The 27,455-nt window shown below is 44.2% G+C and overlaps 1 protein-coding gene across 3 annotated transcripts in view; it reads left to right on the top strand.

Annotated features, from left to right (window-relative positions):
- AUTS2 (activator of transcription and developmental regulator AUTS2) overlaps positions 1-27,455 on the top strand; it is a 769,576-nt gene that overhangs the window by 197,128 nt on the left and 544,993 nt on the right. For all 3 annotated transcript variants that reach the window (XM_067309973.1, XM_067309972.1, XM_067309970.1), the window contains exon 2: positions 6,907-7,116. In XM_067309973.1, the coding sequence (XP_067166074.1) occupies positions 6,907-7,116 (210 nt within the window). The remainder of the gene's footprint in view (positions 1-6,906; positions 7,117-27,455) is intronic.

Below are 27,455 nucleotides of genomic sequence, written 5' to 3'. Positions count from 1 at the left end.
TGCTGTTTCCACCTGTAAAATGGGAATGGTGAAATACCTTCATCTGGCTCAACTGCTATAAAATGTCATTAATGTTGGCTGAGCATCTGATAGTATAGTAAGAAGCTGTATAGAAAAGCCCTTGAGGAAATTAATACTTGTGCATTCAGTGGCGGGCTTGAATGGAGCGTAAGTAAACAAGTTTTAGATCCACATGTCGGACAAAGAGAAGAAAACAAAATCCTGAATGGCTGCTCATTAACTGAATGCCTTCCATTCTGTGCACTGGAGAAGTAATAGCGCGGGATCATGTAATTAAAGATTGTATCATAATGCACATGCACGAGAGGGCTGAATTAAAGTGGTGTTTGCAGCCTTAATCCTGGCATTTCATAACTTCCAAGTCCTTGACTTTGGTAACCTCAATAATGTTGCTTCAATGTAGCTTTTTGTGTGCAATTTAAATCAGCCGCACCTGAAGAGGAACCTTCTGTTTATCGATGATATTGCTAACAAATGATTTGGGGATGAGAAATCAAAGCAATCTCTTTGCTACAGAAGCTTTTTATAAAACCTATCTCAAGCAGACAGCAAGTTGCTTTCCTATTGTTTTGCCTTCATCTGTAATCAGCACGTACCGGCCTGCAGGCTGGTGCAACGTTTCATCTCCAGTCCGTTGCACAACCCTTTTTGCACAACGCTGAACCACTTTGTCTGCAGATTCGAGAGAGAGGCAGGAGGGGATGGATTGTAATTTTACGAAAACAAAGCAAACAAGCAAAACAAGATTAAACCTTTCTGAAGAGGTCTGGCAACTTGAAGAAATTGCTCGGATTTAGTGGCTGGGCTATTGCAGTCAGTGGAGTTGACATCATGACTCTTTTTACCGGTCCCTTGTGTCCTAAAATACTGTAATTTCCGCAGTTAGAGAATCCTTTTCTCTTTTGCATTGCACTTTATACCTGCTGCCTTTTCTGCCCTGCGTTAAGAGTGTTTCCAATTTTTATTTCTTGCCCTAGATAGGTGCTTTTGAGGAACTAATCTTGCATTCAGAGGAATGCCCAGTGCATTTAACTATCTTATCTGGAGGGAAATGAATGACTATTAGAACATCTTGTTTTGTCTTCCGATTTTGAAAGATCATAGGGACTAGTCTGCGTGGTGTTTTCAGGCCTTTACATCTTGTTGTTTCTGCCAGAACTAAAATAATGACTTAGGAAGCGAGCGCGAGAGAGATATTGAAGTCCTAGGGCGTTTTCATCCATCAATTTTAGAAATTCTTACACAACGTAACACGAAACACAGTATAAGTTGATGCCGAGATCCGATGGCAACTTCAGGAGCCCTCGTACTGGAATTGTTTCCCGATTCTGTGTTTTTCTTGTCTTTCGGTTTGTACAGTTGCTTGTTAAGGTGCTGGGTGCTCCCCTGGGTTACCAGCTAATGATGCTCAGTGCCTGCTGCTAACGAAACGGCACCACCTCCGTCTCTCAGCAATACGGTCTAGACGTCTAAATTTTTTTGCAAGCTCCACCTTTATGACAAAGTTTCTCAGCGTATACGGATGCGGAGCTCTCGTCGGTATTTTTGATTGTGTTTGTTGTGTAAAAAGGATTTGGCCTGATTCTTCTATTCACATCAACACCTCTGTTGGATGAAGCACTTCCCAGCTGACAGCCAGGGTTGAGGTGCTCAGTCTATGCTACCGTTATGTCCGTAACTTATAAAGAATTTTAAATCAACTTTAGCAGCTATTGTTTTTTTTTTTAATTGTCTCCTCCCTTCTGCACTAGGGTTTCTTGATCAAATGTGAATTACTTGTACCTTGTAAATGGGCTCCAGAAGTAGGTCTCTTACGGCTTTATTTGACCAGGAGGGTTGGATTTCACACTTGAGATGTCTGAACAGTGAGCAATGGCAAACTGGTAGATTCAGAGGTGTTTTTCTAACCATTTAAGTGGAGCATTACAATGGCGTTTCATGACCATCTAATAATTTGGAGTGTTTTTAAGAAAACTGTTAGTTATTTATGTTAATTTTATTATTGGAGTGAGTGAGGGGTAAATTGTTAGGCTGCAATATAAAGTCAGTGTGAACAGCGAGAACCTGAGAAGCAAATAACTGGAATATAGTTGTAGACTAATGCAGATATTGTTGCTTTCACTAGCCCGGCACTATAATGTACTTCTATTTTAAATAAAGGACAACTTTTTAAAATTGTTTATTGGGGTCACGTTCAAGTTCAGAACTTCAGCTCTTGAACCTGACCCTGGAATCAGAAAAATACTCCATAAAGATGACTGAACAAAGCTGAGGCTCGAAATCCCTCGGTGGCCACCTGAAGTGTTCACCAGATGCAGCCTGCAGCTTTTGGCCGGGATTCCCATGGAAGAACCCCCAGCCGGGGGGACAGCGACGTTGGGTGCCCGCCGTCTTTGGCGCGCTGCAGAGGGAAGGGAGGTGCCTACAGGACGAGGACAGGGAGAAAGGGCAGCTAGCGATGAGTGATGGACTCCTGGGGGAAATTCGTGGGGGTGAAGTGCATACCCCACAAAGTGGTGGGAAGCACTGCTCGGCTGCCACCCAGGAGCTGCTTTATAATTGATGAGCTGTCGTCTACATCCCAGGGGAAATGGACTCTGCCATGACAGGCACGGCTCCCTGGAACGTTAACACCTGGTGGGAACCCAGTGGACATGTCCTTCAAGCCTCCACCTCTGTGAAATTACCTGATGTCCCGAAGGATGCTGCCTCTCCTCCCCTTGCCAAACGCGGGGCTTGGATTGCGATTGCTTAATATTCCCGGGAGCCGGGATGATTGCAGTGCCACCCCAGCCGGCCTCAGCAGCCCTCCTGCTTGCTGCTATCACGGCAGGGATCTGTTCGGCATGGGCGGTGATTCTCCGCTACGGCACGTACGGTGGCATCGAGTTGATTAATGTGCCCAATAGAAATAAAACAAATGGAAATTTTTTAGATTATGCAGTACACTCATAAATATTAATGCACTTTTGTATTGAATTGTATGTAATTACATATTTATACATTTAAGTCACCTTCCTGATACACTTAAGGCACTTTACTGATGAAAGATATCTCTGAATAAGATGGTTTTAAACCATGCCTAATATGTTTGTATGATTTATTTAATAATGTGTGGGTTTGTACACTGGCAGGAGAGGAGAAAAAGCTACATTAAAGTCAGAATATATTGTTCACAGGATCTGCTACTTGATTTGAATCAGCTCCACGGGTAGCTGCTGAAAAATACAGCTCGACATGAAATATTGCTACATCTTCTTATCCCTGTAGATAAGGTCTGCGCAGCCCTGTCACCTTAGAGTAATTACAGCTTATTACCTTAATCACGGCGATGCCTAAAGTCCGTAATTAAGATTACGCTAGCTAATGTGCTAGGGCGTGCCGCGGTACTGCTAAAGTCCTATCTAAACAACGGAAAGATAAAAATTGGATGAGGCAGCACGGGCAGAAAGCGGGGAAGTGATTTATCCAGGGCGGCGGTTGGCAGCCCCGCGCTGCCGTCGCTGAGAGCGGCCGTGCCCACCCTTAACCCAGGCGGGGTGGCAGGAGCCGTTGCCGAAATGCAGCTCCCACGTGCTGGGAATGGGATGCAGCCGTGGAGCTCCCAGCGTTTCCGGGCTGGAAGTGCCTGCTGTTGGCTTCCCGCGGGGAGCCGGCTCGCTGGGGAGATGCTCGGGATGCCGTTGAGCCTTTCACCCCGATGTCCCAAGACCGGTGGTTTTCATTCCAGCTTGGTTTAATGCATCCTATCCGCACGTGTCTAAGCTTTTCTTCTTTCAACGTGTCCTGCTGCAGTCCGGTCTGCAGATGAAGAATTGATTTTTTTTTTTCTTTTTTTAAGGCCAAACAGTGTGTCTGTTGAAAGCAATGAGAGGTTCTACCTTACAATTCAATAATACGAGGTTTTGACCCTCAGCGCTCTGTAATTTTCTCTGCAGAGATGAGCTACTGAAAAGCAGCTGGCTGTTTTGGAGGAACTCGGTTGTCTAAACATGGATCTTGATATCGAAATTTCGTAGTAAACCAATGCACCGCATTGGATGCAAGGCCTGCTTTTACAGTTTGCAGAATGACGAGGTATATACGTATGGAGCTCCCGTTCCTCCCTTTGGCTGCGAGTAGGACAGGAATATTTTTGGAGATTTCTGCAAATTGCTCCCTCTGTTCTGGAAGATAGATTTTTGTAGAGTTTTCAGAAGGCGGCGTGAAGCTGGAGTCGCTCATCTTGGCTGTAGGTTTGTACTCAGGTTCTTTCATCCCAAGTTCTTACACTAGCCAAGTTTCGCTTTAGGTATATCAGAAAATTCATGAAACTTTATGGAATTGTTAGTGGCGTTGGCTCGAATGTGGGGGTCTTATGGAGAAGGTTATCCCAGATGTGCCTGAAGTAATCTGCAAAACTTTGACCCGTCTTGCACTCTCTTTAAAGCTAATGGAAGCTAGTAATTTCTTGATGGCAGTGTTATCCCCATTAGGTGTTTTATAAGCTTCTGGAATGCTGCCACTGTTTCATTTAGATCCCTAGCTGGGGGAAAAAAAAAAAAAAATCCCACCAAAGGTATTTAGTCATTAGCAGAATATTTTTCTTCCAGAAAGTTTCCCTTTCATTACTCCTTCATCCTTTCGCATTCAGAGGGAATCGTCCTAACGGCATTTCCACAGTGCAAATCCTAGCTCCGTAGTTTAACAGGAGACCTGCAACGGGTGTAATGTGCTGTTCGTAAAGCACTGGTGTTTGATGCTGATCCGACGAAATAAAAAATTGGTTTATATCTATCATCATCAGTCCAGTGATGGTTATCCTAAGGCACAAGTGTGTTTTGTGATCAAATATCTCCTTGTTTCAATATAGCGCGTGGAGCAAGTGGTGATGCTGGTGCTTTTTGCCCTGATAAAGTTGCTTGGGGAAACTAGTGTTGCTCCATTTCCCAGCTTCTTTCCCAAAGCTTAACAGACGGGAATGGGGCTGGACGCGGGAATCGCTGCAAGGTGCTCGGATTGTGTTATCTGGCAGGTCCATGTGTGCGTAGAGTTGTTACGGTTGCTCTTTTTATGAAGCTGTTGATGTTGAGAATGGGTGAAGTCACTGTCACCGTACGTGACACCGGAGAATTTGCCTCTGTGCATTTATGACGTGTCTAAATCTGAGACCTTTTTAGGGAAGGGAACAGAAGACGTGCTCAAAAAAGTGATTCTTCCTTTTTTTATTTTTTATTGTTTCTTTAGTTTGCTTTGTGTACAGTGCTTTTCATAACTAGATCTCAAAATATTATAAAGATCAGTGTTACTACTGATTTTTTTTTTTTTTTAACAGATAGAGGGACCAGAGAAGAGACAGATGACTCTCAAAATACTGGTCATGCTCTTTTATGATCTTGGATAGGACTCCTAATTTTTCTGTTATGAATAGCACTGGTAAAGAAAAATGTAGGATGCTTCCCATGGTGTCTTGGTGAAGACAAGTTCAAAAAAGAAGCTTATGGCTTCTGTCCCTTGCTCCCTTCTTTAATGCTTGTAAAATTATTCTTTTCTATCCGATATCAAATTTGAACTTGAGTTGTCTTCAGTGTAATTAATATTCGCACTGGTGCTAGTTATGAACTTTGTGAGGCTCTTGTGTTTTAGATAGGCATTCAGGGAGGGTTCTTTAATTAAAGCCAAACTGATTTTTGCTTTTCGACATGTTTTTGCAGCAAAATGGGTTGTAGTTTGGATTTTATTCTCCTGAACCTGAACCTTTATGTGACAAAGGGACTAATAGACCAATTTCTTTCTCAGAAACTGTCATGTTGTCAGTTGTAATATTAAGTGACAATAAACAGAAGCATGAAGGCTTACAAGATCACACAGTACTTTATGGTAGGATATGGACAGCTTTTCTCATGGGACCTGAAGGTCAAGGCAACTAGGCATGTTAATAGAGTATGCTTAAAGTATTATGCTGTTTAAGAAATAGGCCCATTATATGGAAATATCCATAGTTTTACATATGAAGTTCTTGGAGTAGACATGGTTTGGCACTATTGCAGATTTAATAGAGGCATAACATGCACTGTAATTTATACCTCTCCAGTGGCTTCTACTTCTTCTCTGCCGATAACCCTGCAACTTCTGATTCCTTCCTCTTCCCCTGCCCTTGATTTTGTGTTACTGGAAAATTTATTTTCAAGTAACACTTATTTAAAGCAAATACACAGATTCTGTGTGTTGCAGGTTATCAGCAAGCAAATAAACTAACTGTAGCCTAAGCTACAAAATTTGCATTTATGTTACTGGACTTGAATATTTTTATAGATGAACGTTGATTCTGGAGTTTAAAGAAGGGTCAGTAATAAAGTTTTTGAAAACAAGAATGATTTTTTTTCTGAGATTTGGAAATGTTCTGCTTAGGTCAGGCTTGAAGAAAATTCCAGAGAAGTCAATCAAGATACATTAGCTTTAATTGGCTTTAGGTCAGTTCCTGCCTTGTCGTGTTAAATATAAGAAATAAGTCAAAATAAACGTCAAAGGCCAAGGCTTGCTTAAATCAAAGACGATTCTTAGTTTAAACATTATGAACATATACTGGCTTTTAAGTGCATACTCAGGTGATACATGAGGTGTATTTGGAAATAATAAGGCTGATGGTATGAAATGTAGAGGAGTATGTGTGTCTGTGTGTGGGCACTCACTTAATCTTACAAATTGTATTTGCCTGTCTTTTGATTAACTGGCCTGCAGCAAAGATGCTTTTCTCCTTTTCCGGTGACTGTAACGTTGGCTCGAGAACACCCTGGAAATCGCTGCCTAAAACTGCTGCTTGAAAACGGTTGGAAAAAAATGCGATCTCTGTTTTAACGGTTGCCTTTTCCTTCCTCTTCCCTTGCCCGCTCCCTGCCTCTGCAGAAGGACGTCGCGCTGAAGCCGCAGGAGCGCGTAGAGAAGCGGCAGAACCCTCTGGCCAAGAAGAAGCGGGAGGCGCTTACCAACGGGCTCTCCTACCTTCCCAAAAAGAACAGGCTTCCCCACCACCAGTACAGCTCCGACCGCGAGAATGACCGTAATCTTTGCCAGCACCTGGGGAAAAAGAAGAAATTCCCGAAGGGCCTCAGACAGGTGGGAGACAAGCTACCTGTTGCAGGAGGGAGGGCTTTGGCGCGTGGCTTGCCGAAGTGGACTTCCCGGTTGGTGGGGTCCCTTGCTTATTTGGGCTGTCGGGTCCCATTTGGTACCATCTCCTGGTACGAGGAGAGATGAACCGAGCGGTTGAGAAGGGACGAGAGCGCAGCGTGTTGATGGTGGGTTCAAGCTGATGAATGAGTGTGCCGAGGCTGGGAGTGAGATTGGCTGGGCACACGGCTAAGCCCTGCTCTGAATGTCAAGGGCAAGGTGAGGTAATTGTAAGAGGGGTGGCTGTTAATCAAGACTAATCGAGCTCTGAGACTGATTACCCTACAAGGAGCTCGTTTGTAGGATGTCAGTGGTACCAGCATGTGCTCTTCTAGATTACTGAGCACATACCCACGAGCAAGCGCTTTCTGCCTTCCCAACACGCCTACGCTCTTAGGGTGGAAGCCGTGGTGCACACGTGATGGATGAACGAGCACGTAGCATCCAGGAGGCTGGAGATTTTGGTCCGTTACTCAAGACTGCGCGGAGTGTTGTGTTTCTGGTGTTTTAAAAAAGAAAAAAACGTGGCAAGTGTGATTTCTCTGCTGTGCAGGAGGCAGGAAAAAAAACATTTTGCTTTTACGATGAGCAAATATCTCTATTCTTTGTGTGCGTGTCTGTTGTATGCAAAAGGCTAAGCTGGAGTTGGGATGTTTCAAGTATAACATGTACCTGTGTGTTCATTTGGCTCATGGGCTGCAAAACCATAGTCTGAAGTAACAGTAAAGAGGCCAGATTTGACCTGAGTTTGAGTATAATTAATGACTCTACCCAAGATTTAAAACTCTAATGGAAATAGTTGATGTTTATTGAATGAGTCTCCATCTTTGGTGCAACCCAACATTGCTTTGTAGAGAAACTGGTTTTGGAAGACTGTGAGAATTTGCTGCTTTTCATTGCGTGAGCTCAGGAACATGGAGGGAACACTGAGGATGACAAGTACGCTGACTTTCGTTCAATTCTGATAATCAAAGTTATGGAAGTTGATAAAAATGAGTTTCCACTAGTATTTTTAAGCCGTGAGTGTATATAGAGCTAGAATAAGAACGCATAGAGCGCTTCAGCAATGCAAGCAAGTTGTAAAACACCTATTCTGCACTACCATACCTATTATGGTGTTCTCTCTTCTAATTTAATTTAATATTTACTTTGTATTTCAAAGGGAGATGGGCAGACTCTGAGATATTTGGTGCAATAGTTGTGTGATGTGGTGGTATTAAAGGTTGCTGTGTTCCCTTGACCATTTTCTGTGTTCACATACGCGTTCTTTACTCTGTTCCTTTTTAGTATGTCAAATGGTAAATGTATCTGCTTTGTGCAGTAGGAACTGGCCTTCATAAAAGCTGACTTTTTGCACTATTTGATTCCCATGACAGAGCCTACTGTCAGGTGAAACCTTTCTGCCTGGTACTTAAGCAATGAAGAATTAGCCTAGCTGCTGATGGAGGTTATTTGTGAGGTTATGTTTTTAAGAATAAATATACACTAGTTTGGAAGGTATTGAGTTGTCAAATGTCACGGAAAATGGTTTTCCTTTTAGCTGATAAATCTGAGTACTCTGCTTAATTCCTGAGGGATAAGGCTGAGAGGGAATAAAATATCTTGCTCAATATACATTTAATACGTATGGTTGGAGTACAACTCCATAGATAAGAACGTTTTAGTCTCATGAAGAGTTTAGATGCTGACAAATCCAAGTGGCTTTGGCACTTAGACAAAAATGCCATGGTGTCACGGGCAAAACAGCCTTGAATCAGGGCATTTCACTTAATTTATTGTTGATGAAGAAAAGCTTTTGATTACTGATTTGGGTGTTGGGTAACAAAGATGATATAAACAATTCAACAAACACTGCGGGAAGCGCCTCTCCTCCGCTTTTACCAGGCTCAGCTTCAGTCCAGCACCTCTCCCCCATTCTTACTCTCACCTTCCCTTGTTTTTGCTGCACGTTGTGCACCGTCCCGGGGGTGAGGCCACGGTGCGGGGTCAGTGGCTCCTGGCTTCTTACTCATTTTCTCTTTCCCAGCACGGGTATCCCACAGGTCGTGGTCTCCTTGGGATGTCCCTGCCCCAGTGTGGGTCCCCTGTGGGCCGTGGTCCCCCCAGACGTACCTCCTCCATCCATCCTGCTGATTGCCCAAGTTCTCGATTGGAAGTTGCTTATCGACTTTGTCAAATATATATAATTATACGTTGTGTGTGAATATTACACTTGGATGGAATGATGCAGACTTGATGCTGTCATTGTATTCCCGTGCTGGCACAAAATCTTGGCTGCACTCTGTCCCTGGTGGGAAAGGTCTTATACCTGGAGATCCTGTTCGTTATTTTACCCGTGGTTAACAGTCCTGTCTGATACGCTTTTCTCCAAAATCTGTTATCTGCCGAAAGTAACTCTCGCATACAGGATTTACAGTATGAAGCTCCCCTCATCAAACAGCTTTAGTTGAAGGCAGCTTTGGGAAGGACTGCTAATTAGTTTTCAGCGAAAATCCTTACAGTATTCGAGCAGGTATTTATGCAGCTATGCTGAAATGCCTACAGGTTTATTGAAATCCAGAAAATGTGAAACTGTAGGTTAATTAAGGCTCATATTTTACTAGCAAGAAGACTTTTGAACCCTGCTTTGTGAGCTTTTATAAATGTACTTATTAAATGCCTCAAGGAAATTTTAGTTGGCATTAAGCAAACATAAGACTCATCAGAATATTTCTCCAGCCTTTTAAATTTAATTTCCTTTACGTTAATTGGTAGATGGCATGTTTTTATGTATGTTCTTGAAAAATGGTGTGGAAATCTTAAAGTGAGCACTTCCAGATAGGAAAAAGGATGACAGAACAGTGCAGTGGTTTTGAATGTGTTTTTGCTTCCCAAGGTGTGAGCAGAACGGGGCGTGCTAGGAAACGATGAATTTTGAATGCGGAAGGAAGGGTGGAAGAGCTATTTTGTGCGTTGCGGGGAAGGATGATCCTTGATTCAGTGGGCGTGTGTTTTGGAAGCACCAGAAGACACTGACTTCTCCTACCTCCACTGTTTTCCTCTCCATTTTCTTTATCGCCTCTGGTAGCCGTCCTCCAGCAAAGGATTGTCTCTGGCATGTGCTTCTAAAATACTCCACTTGCACGTGTCCACTTGGTGGACGACTGCAGTATTAACTGGCTTGCGTGTACTATGAGAGCCAGTTGCTGCTAGGCTCCAACTCTAGTAACTGGAGGTGGTTCCAAAGATGCTGGCAGCTATCGGGTACCCGTCCCACATGTGGTGGGGATGCAAGCAAGGAGACGGAGTGACAGAAGGGGCAGACGACAAATAAAGGGAAGGAAGAAGACTGGTGACGGAGAGATGAATTAGGAGGTAAATTTTGATGAGATAATGGGAAGATGAGAAGAACAGCAGGGAAAAAAGAAGCCAACAGTCATCGACTGCAAGCGTTATAAACTATATATTAGCTTTAACCTTGTAGTCCATTGCGTGAATCAATTAAAGGGGAGGGAGGGAGGTGTTGAAGCTTTTTCCTTCTCAGAAGTAAGCCCGGGATCCCCTTGGCTGTCTCGCCCTCAATCTGTACGTGGATGTAACGGCGCGTGGCCGTTCCTGGGGCGGCCTGGGGGTGGCCGGTCACGTGGGGCACCCAGGAGCCGTGCGGCCGGCTGGCGAGCGGAGCAGATGGGGTTGATGGCCACCGGCAGCATGCTTCCAGCGCGAGCCGCCGGTGGTGACAGGCGATTTACAACGTGCTATTTACAGTTGGGGTTTGCAGGCTTTTGGTGACATCCGAGTGCTCTTTAGCAACTGCTTTCCGTGCCGCTTTTCCGAGAGCTGTTAATTGAAAATGAAGTTGTGGGTGGGCTTTGGGAGTGAAGTAGCAGCTCCAAGGATTACGTGCGGCTGTCTAGGACTGCACAAGTCCTTTGACTCCCAACTTAAAACTCTGTGCAGCAAAGCAGGGAGAAAACATATATATATTTGCACAATTTGAGGTCAGATACCTTGGGTATAGTATATACAGCACGCATACGCACGCAGTGAGTGATGAAGGCTTGACTCTCCTTTTCCATAGCTGCTGCGATTTGGGATGACTTCACTTGCGGTCGTTGGATTTAAGTGACTGCAAAGATCAAGAAAGAAGCTGGGCCCTAAAAATATTTTAGGCAGCACAGCAGAGAGGTTTGCAAGGCTCGATGTATGGGCTTGGCCCAGTTGTACGCAGCTGGGGGTCTGGTTCTGCATCACTGAAGTGAAAGGACACGTTGCCCCAGCTTGTGGCACTCCCGTTAGGGGAGGCTAATCGTGGGGAAAAAATAGAGCATCTAAAGTATAGAAAGGGCGGTATGCAAGTAGCGGTGAGCTTCGGTTGCAGACGTCCGCAGCGCGAGCAGGTGTTACAGCAGCAGATGCTCGTGGGAGGTACGCGAGATACGCTGGGATTTCGGAAGCAGTCGCCGCCTGCGGTGAAATCCGGGGCCGGTCCCGAACGCCGGCTGCAGCCCGCGCCGGGGCGAGCACCTGCGCTCATTGATCAGCTCTGCCTGCCGTGACGTGGCGCCGGCGTCCCCCCCCTTCCCCATAATCACCAGTTTCACCTGCAATTTTTCAATAAGCTATTGAATTACACCTCGCTAAATGATACGCTGCGAATCCAGCAGGTCCTAATTGCTAATGATGGTTCTGAAAGACTTTCATTTGACTGTAATTAGGTTTGCAAGCAATCAGCTGCCCTTATCAGGATTGAAAACACATAATGTAGAAGCCAGGCTGGCGGGAACGTAGCGTTTCCTTGCAAGGGGGAGGGAAGATGTTTTATTAGCAGAAGCTGTGACATATTTTAACACCTTGAAAACATCATGTGTGAAATTAATTCTGCGCAGTATTATGCCATCTGGCACTGTTATTGTTCTGTATACATTGCTGTGTAAAGTGCGCTTTCTTCCCGTCTGGGTACGAGCCTGCGTTTGAAATAGTAATCATGAGTCAAATTGATTGCTAAGGCTGTTACGCCTGCTAGAGAGGTTAAAAATATATGCTGGGAAATCCCCTGGGCTCAAAATGGCATGGCGGGCCGATGAAATAGGGAGAAACGGGCCGTGTTTTGGCCGTGCCCCGCGCCTGCGGATGAGTGTACGTGCTCAAGCTGAAGAGGAGCTATATCGCGTTTATTGGCTTGCAGCTGAAGCAGAAAATACCTATATTTTAGACTTGGTGCCGTGATATTGCTTAATAATAGGCTGGGGTTTGGTTTTTTTTTTTTGATCCTGGCTGTATGCTACTGCATTAAACATCCGACTCGGAGCCTCCTGCGAGAGCTACCAAGAGTTATCCGTCGGGATCATGATGGAGTTTCATCTAGGTAACGGCTTGCATGGCCGAGGAGGAGCAGGGAAGGCTCGAGGTCCTACCAGGCAACCTCGGTGCGTTTTTATTCCCGATGCAACCGTTGCCACTGATTTGCGGGCTACCCTGCTGCGTCTCGCGTCCTCTTCTGGCTCCGGTTTACACAGCCGTGAAAGGGGGTGGTGTTTTCGGAGAGAGCTCGGGTCGCCCCGAAGGGTGGCCGGTTCGGGAGGGAGAGGATGATACCGCCGAATCGCCGGACCGGGTAATCCTGTGCAAAAAAGTGCCTCTTTGGGCAGTGCTTACGCCCTTCAAGTTGAACAGGACCCCCCAGCAGATGCCAAATGAAAAATTAAAAAAAAAAAAAAGTGGCTTTTAGGTTAACCTAATTCTGTTAATCAATTAGCTATCTTGAGAATAATAGCCAAAAAAAAAATTGACTCTGCATGGAGCAGTTATCGTCTCCCAGGATTATCTTTTTTCTTTTCAAGTTGGCACGCTACTTTAATTGAAAACTTAAATGATTATTAAATGTGCTGTATTGGGAAATGAACCATATTTTAAATGTGTGATGCAATCAATTGCTGTCTTAAAAGTTCCTAAGCATGTTGCCAATAAGGAAGCCAGCAAAAAATTAATTTTGACCGAGGCTGCTTGGAGATAAATTAGGCTCTAGTTTAAGTGATAGCTGAATCTGATATTTAGACAGTATAATAAAGTGCCCACACTGAATTAAAAAAGAATCTTCCTGCATTTAAAAAATACATATTTTCTATAATATAAATAAATAGCTTAAATCCAAGTCAAGACTTCTGGCCTACCAGTTTGCCCTTATATTAGCTGGAAGCACAGCAGGTCATCCTCAAATTGATTATGAGAAATGTAAACTGTTGAAGCTATATTACTTAACTGTATTAGTTGGCGATTCATTTTTTCCCCCTGCACAAACTGTATATTCCCAAAGGCGAGAGGTGCAAGGGGATTGCTTGGGAATAAACATGGGAGCAGGTCCAGCGCTGGCGGAGCGTGCCAGGTGCTGGGCGCGATGCCGGGCAGGTTGGGTCCTGCACGGTGGCGGCAGCAAGACCGGAGAGCTGAGATTGCTCATCGTGGGTTGAGTGGGCAGCTATAAGCTAAGACATACAAACGTTTATGGAATAGAAGTGTTACGTTCTTAATTATTCCATCTTTCCAGGGACTTTGGTTGGGAATGAGGAGGAGAAGAGGCTGAGTAGCACACAGATCAAACCACCGTGTGCAAGTCGCACCACTGAGGCGATGAAGACTCTTAGTTTAGGTAGGCTTTTGTAACCTACAGTCCAGCTCCTGAGGACTATAGCTCCACCGATGAACAGGGAGAGACTTAGGCCATGTGTTTAAGAAACACATGGGGACATTCTTATGCATCAAGTCGGCAACACTCGGAGGAACCGGTCCCGTACCAATGGGTGTGAGGGGCTCCGCAGCTTGGCCTTTCAAGGGGAGGAGAATGGAGGGAAAAAAGGGTAGTTCCTTCAATTAAAGCAGTAGGATATTTTCCTGTCGTCTTGTAAACTAAAGGCAATACTCCTGCTTTTGTAGTTGACCTGTTACAACTACTCTGAAGAAGTGGGAGGCTGTAATTTCTGTAGATCTGAAGAGCTGCTTTTGGGCTAGAAGTAGCGAGTCAAGAACGAGTGGCAGGTGATGGTGGCCACGGGAAGGGGCAGCTCTGGGCAGCCCCGGGACTCTGCCCGTGCTCCCAGCAGCTGCCCGCTTCTGCAGCCGGGGCACGTCGCCGCTGCAGGCAATCAGCGGGGCATCTCTAAACTTCTGGCGTTTTACTTCATTTTGGCAAAAATGACCCGTGCGTGTGATCCTAAAGCTCAGAGAACCTATTGATGGTCTTGGCATTGTTCTGGAGGAGATTATTCTCCATTCGGTGTGGTTTCACAAGTCTGAATTTTCCCTTTTGATAAAATTAAGAGATGTTTTTATTTTTCTTTGTGCCAGAACCTACTGAAGTGGAACTTTAACTTTTAAAGCGGAAGCCTGCATTGCCTACCGTTATCCCTTTTTCATGGTAAATGGCCAACATTTGCTGGGAAAGCTTCATTTCTGTTTCAGCTGCTAGCAAGAATGTGACATAGCTTTAACTTTTATACTGAACTCATTGCACTTTTTAATAATTCAAAGGGGTATTTTGAATCGGTTCCACTACCAGTTAAAGAGCACGTTAGGGCCATTACTACATAACGATATATGCTAGTAAAACGGACAAAACAAACTTGTCATTTTGTCCTGACCTTTCCATGGAACAATTTTCTCTGCTCAGTATTAAAATACAGTGAGGTTACGATGAGTGAAAATGAAAGAGCTACCCTTAAGGGAAGCTGTTGCTAAAAGAAGGAAAGAAAAAAAAAAAAAAAAAAAAGGAATTTTAATAGCAGTTCAGCTGCACAAGTTGCTGCAATTTTGCTAGCCAGTGTTGCTGGCAGTACACACCTAAGGTTAAGAGAACCATATAGGCTGTGACAAAATACGTACTTCTGCAGGTTTTAATTTTGCATTCTTAAGTGTATGTCAGTGCATGAGTCAGGATTATATTTTTGTATTTGGATCAGCTATTGCAAAGATTGTACAAGTGTGTCGCCACAAACTTGAACTGACCTTAAAAGCGGCTAAGCCTGTACTGAAGTCCACCCCAATCGGGAAAGCTTAGAAGCATGTTTTTAACCGTACCTGCTTTCCTGAATGCGACTATTTTCTTACGCTGCTGATTCCTGTGAGCAGTTCTGGTTACCTGTTTTCAAGGAAATAGAATTTTATACTTTCTCCATTTAAAGAATTGCTAGACTCGTTTAATCATAGTTATGATTAAACACCAGTATGGAGTTTAATCAGTGCATCAAAATGAAGACTGAGCAATAACATGATTGCCTCTCTAGATGTGTCATGGGCGCAAACATCAGCGAGGTGTAAGGTTGTTTTACAGGTAAAGGAAAAGTTGGCAAAAGATGACAGGGGCAAAAACTGGCATAAAACAAATGTTGCCAGGAAACCAAGCTTCAGCCCTAAGCCTAGTGAGATCCTGCAAGGAGTTGCAGGAGAAGGAAGCAAGAAAACCGCTGGTTTGCAGGCAGGTGAGTAGGGTTTTTTAATACGTATACGTGTGTGTGTGTGTGTGTGTATATATATATATGTTTTACACACGCACACATATATATGAAAGCTACATGCCCCTGGTGCCTCTGACAGCAGAGCCCTCGACGTTCTCACACTGTATTCCTGTTCGCCTTCCCAGTTAGCAGAGTTACTACTAAAGCTGAGAACAGGTGCGCAACTCAAAAAAAAATGGTATTTAATACTTTTTCTTTTAGAGATTTTGGGTTGACTTTGTCTAAATATTGTAAATCAAAACATTTTAATCACAGAGTTAGGTGGATTTTTTGGTAGCCATATGAAGCATCAAACACGTGGTGAAGGTACCTGTGGGTACCTTCACCATTTTTGCCAACTAGGCTCATCGTTTTGGGGTTTTATGCTGATAGAGTGGAACAAAAAGTCTCCTGCTTTCATAAATGAAAATCAAGAGGCAAAAGCAGGCAGTGGGTTAATAAAAATGGGGATTCTGTTAAAATTACTAATCAATCTGTTTAAAGTTTTATAGCCTCCCCTGCCCCTAACACATGTTCTTCTCTTGTAAAGCACCTTATTGCTTCCTGCTTGTTTACCGGCTTTTAGCAAGTCAAGCAGCTTTCAAATTGCTTTGATGTTAATTATAGAAGTTGTTCAATAGGGCTCGCTAGGTGAGGGCGAATAGCTCGGGCGTTTAAGAAAATAAATAGATATACAGGCAGGTGTTCTGTGCTTCGGTTTTGGAGCAAATGGCAAGATAGCGACGGTTTAGTGTTCTGTTGTTAAATATGTATTTGGGATATATTAAGGATATTAATCCTTCTATTTAAGGATATATTTGGGTGGGATGCTGCTTTTGATTTGCAAGGTTTGGTGCTAGTTATATTCACTTCTCTTGATAATAAATGGAAACTGTGTGTCAGAGACTGAACCTCATAGTTACAAAAAGGACTGGGTTTCAATACCCCTTGCGCCAAAGTAAAAAATTCGAGGAACAAGGATTTTGTTTTATGCCACACAAGCTGTTGCTCTGAACTTTGGATCTCGGGTTATCCCAGATGTTGCACTTGTTCTGATCTGGGCTTTGACCTAGGCTGAGCTGTGCTTATTCCCATCAATTTAAGTCTCGCTGCATTAATGTTTTAGCTGAGCGGAGCTGCAGCTGAGTTTGGGCTTTTACAGATAAATAAACAAATAAAAAGCTCAAAAAAGCTCTTATGATTGGAAAATCTCCGTCTCTGAACGTAACCTAAATCAATTAGTCAACTTTGAGACGTAAAACCCCTGAAAGAGAGTACGGGAGCTGAGGACCGGGACGGCCCCTCTGCCTGGTGGTCGCTGGCGAGCCGCTGACCCTCGTCCCCCCCCTTTTTGTCATCAATGTGAATCACGCTTCGGCATAAAGACCTTGTCTCCCAATTCCTAATCAAGGGACGAGGCGTAATCAGAGGATTTTGCGCGGTGTTTGGAGATCTTCCGATGAAAGGCTATGTACCTGTGTGATATATGAATATTAATGGCTTCTCGTACAAAGCACCGTAGCCGCTGCAACCGAGCGTGGAATTTATTTGAAAAATTAGTGCCGTTCTGCATGACGGGAGTGTGACCATCAGGAAGGGATATAAAAACTTGGTTTAACTTCACCTGAGTTAGTAACACTAGGTTTGTAAATTAGAAACAATACGCAGAAGGGGAAGGTGGAAGGTAAATAATTGCAAAACGCTTTCGAAAGATTTGAAGCAAAAATGGTGGCCTGATGTTTCCTGTAAAAATTGCAGTGTATTCAGTAATGAAAAGATATTCTTTTCAGAATTAAGGCTCGTGCTTCCAATGTTTTAAATGAACTTGTACTTTGGTAGGCAATAAATACTGGAAACGGCCCCCTCAAACTTTCTTCTTTATAATAATGATACGCTCCGGTATAATTATTACCGGTATAATATAGTATATTATTGGTCTACAGTAGGTACCAGTGGGTGTGTTATTTCCAGGAGCAATAAATGCAACGGCTTCTTGCCTGCTATTTTGGAATGATCATAAAGCATTTCCTGGAGCAGAACGACGTGAGCTTGTAACATCTCGTTGGGGGAGAGAGGCCATACCTATCAATAGCGAGCCAAGGCTGGTAATCTTAAATCTCTCTAATTTAAATCATGAGAATCTGTTTTTCATGAATAATTCAGAGCTCTGAGTTAGTGGAATTATTTCCAGCCCATGTATATTAAACAGCCAACCTGCCATGCCAGTTCTGTTTGAGACACCGTTGCTGGGGGTTTTCTCTTTCCCCTCAAAACGATCATCTTTGTGGCGGAAAATAAAGCTGCGGTGGTATTTTGTCCTTTCTGATTGCACGAGGATTCTTCTTTAAACCTCGCAGGCTAAAATTCAAGCTGCAGAAAAATAAACCCCTTGCTACAGTAGCTCCTTGAATTCAATTTGGAGAGAGCAAACCTTGTACTATATCCATTAGGAAAATGGCAGTATTCTTCCATTTCCTGATGTTATTCAATTACTTACCCTGCTTCCTGCTTTTAGCGTAAACTGTATATTTTAGCTCATGACCTTTGACAGCAAATTGAATCAGAAGTGGAGATGCAATGGAAGTTTTTTGTTGTTTTTTTTTTAAGACTCTTTAAAAGCAATGAAGTGTAAGAAAGTGGGGGTTTTTGTGTTTTTTTTTGTTTTTTTTGTTTTTTAAATAAGCCTTGCTGTGGATTTTTTCCCTTGGAAAAGCTTTGTTTCATTTAAGCTCGTACCTTTCCTTCTTTGCCTCGGAGAACAGAGCAGGCTACGGAGCTGCTGCTGTTAGCGCACGCCTGTCAAAATTAGCGTTACGTATTTTCGTTAATACCGATAAAAGTGGAGTTTGTTTAATTTAGAATCAACCCCTTGTTTAGATTGGATTAGCACTTGAGGAAAAATATTTAACTTGTAAAATGATGCTGGTGACACGCACTGGCGATAAGTCCGAAGACATCCTGCGCTTGGTTTCGCTGCTATTCTGCGTCCTTCGCTCCTCTTGCCCCCTCCCCCCTTGCCGTTTTTTTTTTTTTTTACACTTCCAAAGTGACTTTATGCAGTTTGGAGTTTGTAAAAAATCAGAGGGATTTAGGGTGCAGATTGCCTTGGCGCTTATTGGCATTGAGTCAAAATCTGGTTCTCTTGCTTGCTGAGTTTTACACCGCGGGCAGGAGGGGAGAGTCAGCTCCGCGGGCTGCGCTGGAGCTGCTGCCTGTCTGCAGGCAGGCGGGTGCCAAGAGACCCGAGACGTCAACCGGCCAAACCACGCGGTTCGTGTTCATATAGAATTGATTTTTAAATTTTCAACATGTATAGGTCTGCTACCCCTAAAACGAAAGAAAGAAAGAAAGAAAGAAAAAAATACGTAAGTATTTGGACTAACAGAACTGCAAATGCAATCTCTGTCTGTCTCTCTCTCTCTCTCTCAAAAAAAGGCCAATCTTCACTTACTTTATTCTAATCTTCAGATCCTCTTAGACAAATTGTAGCTCATTTACAAGCTTTCAATCATATCGTTTCCATTAAAGTTGGGAATAGTATGGACAAGAAACCCGCACCAAGGTATTCATTGGAAGGTTTCCAACGCGGTGCCTAAAACATGCCTAAGACACTGCAGAAACAATTTAATAAGAAAATCAGCAGTACCCAGATCAGCCAGCCCAGCCGTGCCCACTTACATGCTTGTGTTGAAACTTCTTCACCGGCAGTGTTCCCTGTCATACAAGCTTTTTTCTATTAACAGTTGTATGAGACTTTAACAGGTTTTTGCTGAAGGCCAGAATGTCTTCGTCTTAGTTCCTCCAAAATTTATCAGTTGTACTAACCCCGTGTCTTTATGGAATAGTGACATTTTAAGTGGAGTAAGACTTCACTTGTGCATTTAAAACTGGAACTTGGACAGAAGTTGGATTCAGCAAGAAAAAAATAGGAGACGCCTTAAATTCGCGTTTCTAATGATGTAAAGAAATGGAGGTCCTTTCCCCTTCCCCCGTGGCTATAAAAGCAGCTTGCCACTCACCCTGGCTTTTGTGGTCTGCATTTAAAACTGGAAGGTACAATATCTTTTTCTCCAATGAACTGCAAAATTTTCAGGCCTAAAGACAATGCTGAATTGTAACATGGCCCGTTTCAGGTTTGCACTTGGCGATAGCCTGGCTTTTCTGCGTACGTAACTTCGTAACCTGGTCCAAGAGCTCTGTTGCTCTGGGTTGTGTTGCTGTGCAAGCTCTTCCAGGATGGCGTTTCTTCCTTTTTGTTCTGGCTGCAGCAGTGCCAAGTGTTTGTTGAGTGGAACATCTGTCGGTGTGTTCAGATTATTAACCTAACTTCTGCTCATTTATGTTAATAAAAACATTTGAGCTTCATAGCAAGCGCGTGTAACAGTTCCTCGCATTAGTAATCCAACTGAAATCCAACTGCGAGTGTTGCCGCATCTTACCCCCATGGGCAAAGCACCGTTTGATCCGTATTTCTGAAATGTTGTTGAGTTTTGTGCTGCCCGGTCCTGGAAGGTGGCACTGTTTATACGTGCTTGTATTTAATCTTCAGATGCTAAAGCACTGGCTCATCAGGTTTTGAGAGCCCCTGGAAAATGTCTTTGCGCAGACTGTGGGAAATGGATACCACAACCGTTTCCAAGCTTAGCCTCCAGGATCAGCAGGCAGTGGTATTTTGGGTCACTGCAATGTGGTGCCTGTCGGTCGCTGCGTTACGGTGCCAACCCAAGCAAGTTGTGAGGAACATGAACATGGAACTGGTGAGAACTGGGACGCGTACCTTCTCTCCCAGATCTGCCGCAGAGGTAGAGCTCTGCTGCCCAGAGGCTGTGGGATCTGCATCCTCGGAGTCTGTCAAACCTGGGAGCCACCTGGCCTAGCTGGACCAAAGTTAACCTTGCTTTGGGCAGCATTTGGATGAGATGACCCCCGGCGGCCCCTGCCAACCCAAACGATCCCAAGGTTCCACCCCAAACGTGTCCTGTGTCACATGGAGGAGGTCGCTTCTACTCAGCAACCGTGAAACCAGCCTGGGAGGTGATCTCTGCCATTTGGATCTCCGTCTTTGTACAGCGATGATAAAGCCTTGACTTTACTGTTAGCAAGCAGTTTCTCCTGCTTGGAACACGTGTAGTCCACTGGGCAGTGAGCTGCACTTGGAGCCACGCTCCCAAGCCCCGTAATCTTTTACTGCAGATACTATTAATAAAAGTATTAATTACGCTGTTTTGGAATTAGAGTTTCATAATGAAACCTCCAGCAGAAAACTCAGGCCAGATTGGCTGAATGTCATGAAACCCTCCCAAACTTGAGCTGAGAGTAAAATAAAAGTCTGAGCTGCTTTCAGGTTTATAGTTAGAAGAATGTAAAACTTTTCAGCTTGTCCAAGTTTTGACAGAAAACCTCGCAGCACTTGGCAGGCCTGGCTGGGTTTCCTGAAGTGCGAGATGCAAGATAAAACTTGTGACTCGGAGCCAAGCCCAATGAAACTAAGGAAAGGTTCTCATGAAACGGGGACAAACGGAGGGGCACGGGCTTTCTCACAGCTCTCCTGCAAATCCTGGCCATGCCAATCGCTGGCGTGCAGTGGCTGGAGCACCCCGAAGCGCGGCGCGAGGGAGCGCTGCAGAAGAAGGTGCGATTTTAATCAAGGTTTGGTCCAGAGACTCAGCTGGCAAAGGTGAGCCCAGCTCTGCCGCCTTCAGGGTGTTTTAGGCCAGCGGGGGATTTTGCACATTGAGTTATTGTGTCGTTGTGCAACGAGCACAGAAGTGCGATAACCTCTTAAAGGCTTGCTCTTGCCATCGTAATGCATTCGGTGACGCCGCCATACAGGCTGTAATTAAAAGCTATTTTGAATGCGGTGCAAAGTGCTTGAGTTGGATGGCAGAGGAAAAGCAATTTGCTCTCTGTCCTTCCTTTCACCCTTGACCTGGAGTGAATACAGTCGACTGACAGACAGACGGAAGAAAGCTTTCTGTTGTTGTTGTGTCTAGGAAGACCTTTTAAGAAAAAAAAAAACAGTGCTTTTAGAGTATTCAAGAAGATTTCACTGGCAGCTGATAGAGTTGCATACGTGCAGAGGAGGAGGAGTTGGCCACATTCTGATTATTGACATTTCTGTCCATCCAGCATGCTCCAGAATTCAGATTTTTCATGATGGTTTTGAATCTGTTTTAATTACTTCAATACTTGGAACATTCAGTTTTAAGGACTCTTGTTTTCCTCTTTTTTAATTTCCTGCTTAAAGCTCTGCGCTAACTGGGATGGGTTAGGAATGGAAGGAGATAAACAACAGTTGGTGGTGGTTTTTTCCAGCGCCTTTTTGCGTATAATTGGAAGACATTAACTTTTTTTTTTTCTTTAATAAGATTTTGTAACTCTTATGGAAATCATTGCTTGCTTTTTCATGTCAATAGGAAGTTCATTCATGCTAATGAAAATGTTTTCCCAGGGCTTTGGTGGACTTTTGGAGCAGGGAGCAAGACACCTTTCCAGTAGTAACTGCATTGGGGCAGTTGGCTTGTTTGACATGAATTTTCTGAGTATCATGAATTTCAACCATTCTTTATTGGTGTTGGTGGGTAGCCAGAAGGAGCTGCATAGATAACTGGCCGTGTGGTAGAGATGGGTTTTTTGGTTTTCTCTCGAAACTCAATCTTACGTGAGCAAACAAAACCACCAACCCTCCCTCACCCGAAAAATCTTCCTAAACCGTTCAGAGAGCTGAAGAAATCGTTGCTCTAAAATAACTTTTGTAGTCAAGCCGGTTTGCCGGAGGGCCTGAGAGCAAACGTGAGTGCCCTTGGCCACCCAGAAACCTCATCGATGACGTGACTTGTGGACCTTGAGGTGGGCTTCATGGAAAATCTGGGAGTATCAGTGTTGCCCGGCTTTCTGCGGTTTTGCTCGTAGTCGATCAATCTTTGTGCATCAGATCTGTGATCCCGCGAGCGTAAATTGATTTACAATCCATGACTTAAATAAATAAATAAATAGATGGTATTTAACCTTTTTTCTATTTTTTTTCCTTCCACCAAATATCTGTTTTCTCCATTCCCACCATACGCAGGGGCGGTGGGCAGTGCACCGACATCCGCGGTGCTCCCATCTGGGCTGGGCCTTGTGCAGTAGCGGCGTTGACGGCTCTTCGGTGGGAAGGCCTCGCTTGCAACGTGCTCCACCTTCCCGCTTGCTGCTCTCTCCAGTACTAATATATTAAGCCCGACAGTCTTTATTTATTCTCCCAGTGAACTCGGAGCAGGTTCAATATATTTCAGAGGGTGTTTTACGGCGGGCGCGAGCGTTTCGGCCGGCGGGCGGGCAGCGGTGGGCAGGCTGCGCGGCTGTCGCCGGCGCGGTGGCCGGGGATGCTCGGCATCGGCTCCACGCTGAGGCTGCAGCTCCCTCTGCGGACCGAGCGGGCAAAATGCGCGGCTGCTCCTGCGCCCTGCCCTGCGGGCCGCCGCCGCGTGTGCGGAGCGGCCGGACGTGATGTATGATTACACGTTGTCTTTTTTTGGGGGGGGTGACAGACTTGAATTTCAAACAGCGCTTTTTTTTGTTGTCGTTCAAAGAAGGCATCTTTGGTTTTCTGGGGCATCTCAGGAACGTTGCAAGGAGCAGATTCTGGTGGTGTCTTCCCTGGCCACCTCCCGCCACCCTCGCAAGCGAAATAAAAAGCAAACAAATAAAAGCAGAAGTTACAGCATCAGTTAACGGGGAATCAGAGCAGGCCAAAATGTTCCGGGTTTATTCCTTTATTTCGCCAAGATCGGGCGAAGCTGTTGAAGCCCTTGCTGGCTTGTGCAGGGCGGCTCTGTGACTCCGGGCGCTGCGGCCAGGGCGACTCTGGAAACATTCAGCACCTTCACACAGGTCTGATTGCAGGACTGGAATTACAAATCTAAATATTTATTGACAGGTAAGTGCTGAATGCGTGACTGGTTTTGCATGTCAAACGTGGTTTACGTTTCTATATGAAGATATAAAATCTGAGAGAGAGACGACCTGCGGAGCCACCTCTCCCTCTTCTCTTTTTTTCCTGGCCGGTCGGACTGAATTTGGATGGAATTGGCCTGGAGCCAATGTTAAATCCTTCTCCCACTTTCTGAAAGATTTTAATTGAATGAGTTAAAATTTTGAGATCCTGGCAGGTGCCTTTTTCTGGAGAAGCAGAAACAACGTTTCTAAAGGTGTCACTTGGTGACACCTTTCCTTCCTTTGGGTGCCAGCTCAGATGGCCGGTGCCAGCGGCGTAAATGTCAGCGCCATTAATTGCTTTCCTGTTCCTGGAAGAAAAAAAAAAACCAGAAAAATTAATTCTATTATTAATTATTAATTGTGAAGATGTTAATGCAATCCCACTGCATGGATAAGAAACTGTACGTGTTGTTATATATGGGCAAAGCTTACCAAAGCAATGCCAGCTCCGCGTGGCCACCACCTTGAAGAACAGCTTCCAGAGCGACTAGTCAAAATATGGAAATAAGATTTTATTGGGTCATATACTGACAAGTATTAGAATTTTTGCTGCCTTTTCAGTGCTGTTGCAAATTAGTAACAAGAGAACTGACAACCTATATTTTGCTCGTGATCGCCCTTATTAATGTATTATTCAGCTGCGATTATTTTTTAATCCTCCAAGAAGTGCAGAAACGTTTTTATGTGGCTGGATGGGAGTAGCAGATATCAATAACTTTAATGTCTCCCTTATAAATCCAGATAATCGTGAAGGTTAAATATGTTATGTCCTTTCTAGTGGAGTAACTGGTTATAAAGGGTGTAGTAAGAGATATATATATATGTTAGGATTTTTTTTTCTATTTTTTTGCAAACATTTACAGACGTGCCATAGAGTTGGTAAAGGGCACATTTCTACTTAGTAATCGTGCTATAGCTACGGCAAGTGAAGAACAGCCGCTTCCCATCTCTGCCCCGTTCTCCCTTTGGTGACGAGGAGCAGCCCGGCTTTTTCGGCACGTCCACCGCCTGCTTGGATTCTCTGCTGGCTAGTAAGGAACGAGCTCACACCGCAGCCTCTCGGACAGTGAAAGCGCTTTATTTGCTCTTTCCTCTACCTTGATGCTTGCTTTGAGGGTTCAATAGTCATTTAGTATCTTTGAGACTGCTAATTCATCAGTCAAATGTGGGTTTGGGGAGTCTGAGGGACGGCAGACGTGTACGTGCCCAGACAGAACGGTCACCTGAAGCTAGCTTCCAAGGAAACCAGGCGAGTAAGCACCAAGTCATGCACAAGTGAGTCAAATATTTGTTCTTCCTGAAGAGGTGATTCCTACAGACTTCTGTATTTATTTCTTATTTCCTACCCCAGAAACCAGGATCAGTTTATTATTTTTATAATGCAATTCAAATGCAAAATGCAGCAAGTTTGATAGAGTAGGTGAGCTGAAAACCTGCAGATTTACCGTTAATTTATTAGGCTGAGCTTTTGATTTCAGCCTTTTGAAATGGAGCTTTTCCAGGTGGACTGCTGGGATAAAATTGGGGCATCCGAACGCGTGTCAGTGTTTAATCTCACCAGCTCGAGGACGGGAGGCCGAGGGGTTGACCGTGCTCCTGGAAGCGCTGTGTTTTCTGTGCCGTGATCCATGGGCTAACTTTGATTTTGAGCCACCACATCCTGCTGGATTTGAGTTCTCGGCTCTCCGTTAGAAGCGCTGGGGTTTCTCCAGCCCAATATTTGGGGCCGGAAAAGGAGAATAGCAGCGGCATTGGGCTGCCTCCAGGTTGGTGGTGGGTCTTGGGGCTGCTCGGCCGCCACGTCCCCAGCGGCACGACCGCGGTGAAGCTCCTCCAGCTGCCCTCTGGTAGCTTTTTCTGGACCAGGTATATTAAGACAACTGTTTCCATCCACTTTTAAGATGTCAGAGTGCTTGGCTTATCCCTCTTGCTTCAAGGCAGTAGCATGAGTTACCTTAATATTAAAATACCTTGTTATTTTACTACTTTGAACTGTAGGGTGAAGGCAAGACAAAAGACTTGAAAGGGAAACTCGGACAGCAATGTGTTTATGCGAAAAGGGGGTTTTAAATCTTTGAACGGGTTGTAATGCTCTTCTGCTGCGAGATGCTAACGCTGAAACTTGAAGCATAGCGCAATATCATTAGCAATTAAATGTGTCTGTGCACTCCTCTTACATCTTGTAAGGCCCTTGCAAATCAAAAGGGAGATGTACACACATCTACTAAAATAACGATTTTGAAAGCCGGGTTTCCAAAGCCCTGTTTGCAATTCCCAGGCAGCATCTTCATACTGGGCGTATTTGTGTATGGTTTTAGAATAAAATTAATTGCCCCAGGCTTTGGACTTGTGAAGGATTGACTTTTGCTCTCTACCTGTGTGTCGGTGGTATGTTGCCTTTCTAAGCCTCTGTTTGAGCTGCCTTTGTGCAGCAGAGTCCCAAGATTTTTAGCTTAATTAATTGTGTTTTCTATCTTTGAATCGCCTGTATCATTCTTTTGCTGGCAAAGGCTATGTATGAATAGATAGATATGCAGATAACTTTTTAAAGAAGTTAATTGTATATTTTAAATGGCATGTACATGCTTACCATACGTAGGTATGTATGGCCAGTACGAAGAAACCATTTTAGCAACGAAGTAGAAATACTTTTGTGTGCTCTTTAGGAGCCAGTAACTCAGCATAGATGGCTTGGAAAATACATTTTTGGTAACTGTGTTTATTCCGGTTATGTTTTTTTTACTATTTTTGCCACCTGTTTTATGTTTATTTTGTTAAAACAGATTAGTCTGTGTGCATGTGTATGGGCAGATATATGTTTATCGTGCACATGACGTGCCTTGCAGAATACGTAACGTAAACATACCGAAGTTGCCATTACTTTAAATACTGGCCTTAACTGCCAACCACAAACCTATCCGCAAACCCTTTCAACGTGTGCAACATATACAACCCTAATGAGAAACACTGCGAGAGCAGGAGACGCCCTCGCGTCAGCAGCGGCCCCGTTGGAAGGGTTCGTCTTGGGGGCCGGGGTTGAGCCTGGAACGCGCGGTGTGAGCTCCCGCGTGCCGGTGTTTTGTAACGTGCCTTTAAAGCACGTACGCAAATTATTTTAATTTGCGGGTTGCGTTAGATTAATGAGCACTGAGGGGTTTTAACGCACCGAGCATTTGATAGGAGGGGGGCGTTTAATGCGTCTCCTTGGAAAAGGCAACGCTGTGTGTTTGTGTATCCGTTGGACGTTTCGTGGGCGTCATCCTTGAAAATTCGGGAGGGCATGTGCTTAAATAGCTCACATGACCAGGCACACACGGGAAAATGCTGTCCCTGGCAAACTACAGTCATTTTAAAGTGTGAACCATAGCGTGCCTTCCTCTGGCGCACGTATAATTAGATATTTATGGCAAGCATAATTTCCAGCAGAATAATTAGAAATAAATTTATGAACGGGTCAGGGCTCTCCATCGAAAGGATGTTTTAAATTAATTATTTATTTCTTTAGGACACTTCTGACCAGCTTGCTCTGGCCTTTGTCAGTTAAAATATGCTTACAACGGGGTGCAAGCCTAGCAGAAAATGTGTATATTTAGTTTTCCATTATATATTGGCAAATAATAACTACGAAGGTGAAGGCAGTGGCTAGAGCAGTAGATAACGTGTCGTTGTGATAAGTAAAACTAGATTTGCAATTCTCTCTGCCGTCTATCTCGAATGTGTCCTGCGGTTTCCATATCCTTCAGACCAGTATGAAATGGAAGCAAGCTGTGGTCTAAAAAGAGACCAGTAATTTGTAACGTGGAAGCGAGGTTTTAGGTGAAATAATATACAACGTGT

This window comes from Apteryx mantelli, chromosome 22, assembly GCF_036417845.1.
Source record: "Apteryx mantelli isolate bAptMan1 chromosome 22, bAptMan1.hap1, whole genome shotgun sequence".
NCBI classification, from domain to species: Eukaryota; Metazoa; Chordata; class Aves; order Apterygiformes; family Apterygidae; genus Apteryx; species Apteryx mantelli.
This window is presented reverse-complemented; position numbering and strand designations above follow the sequence as displayed.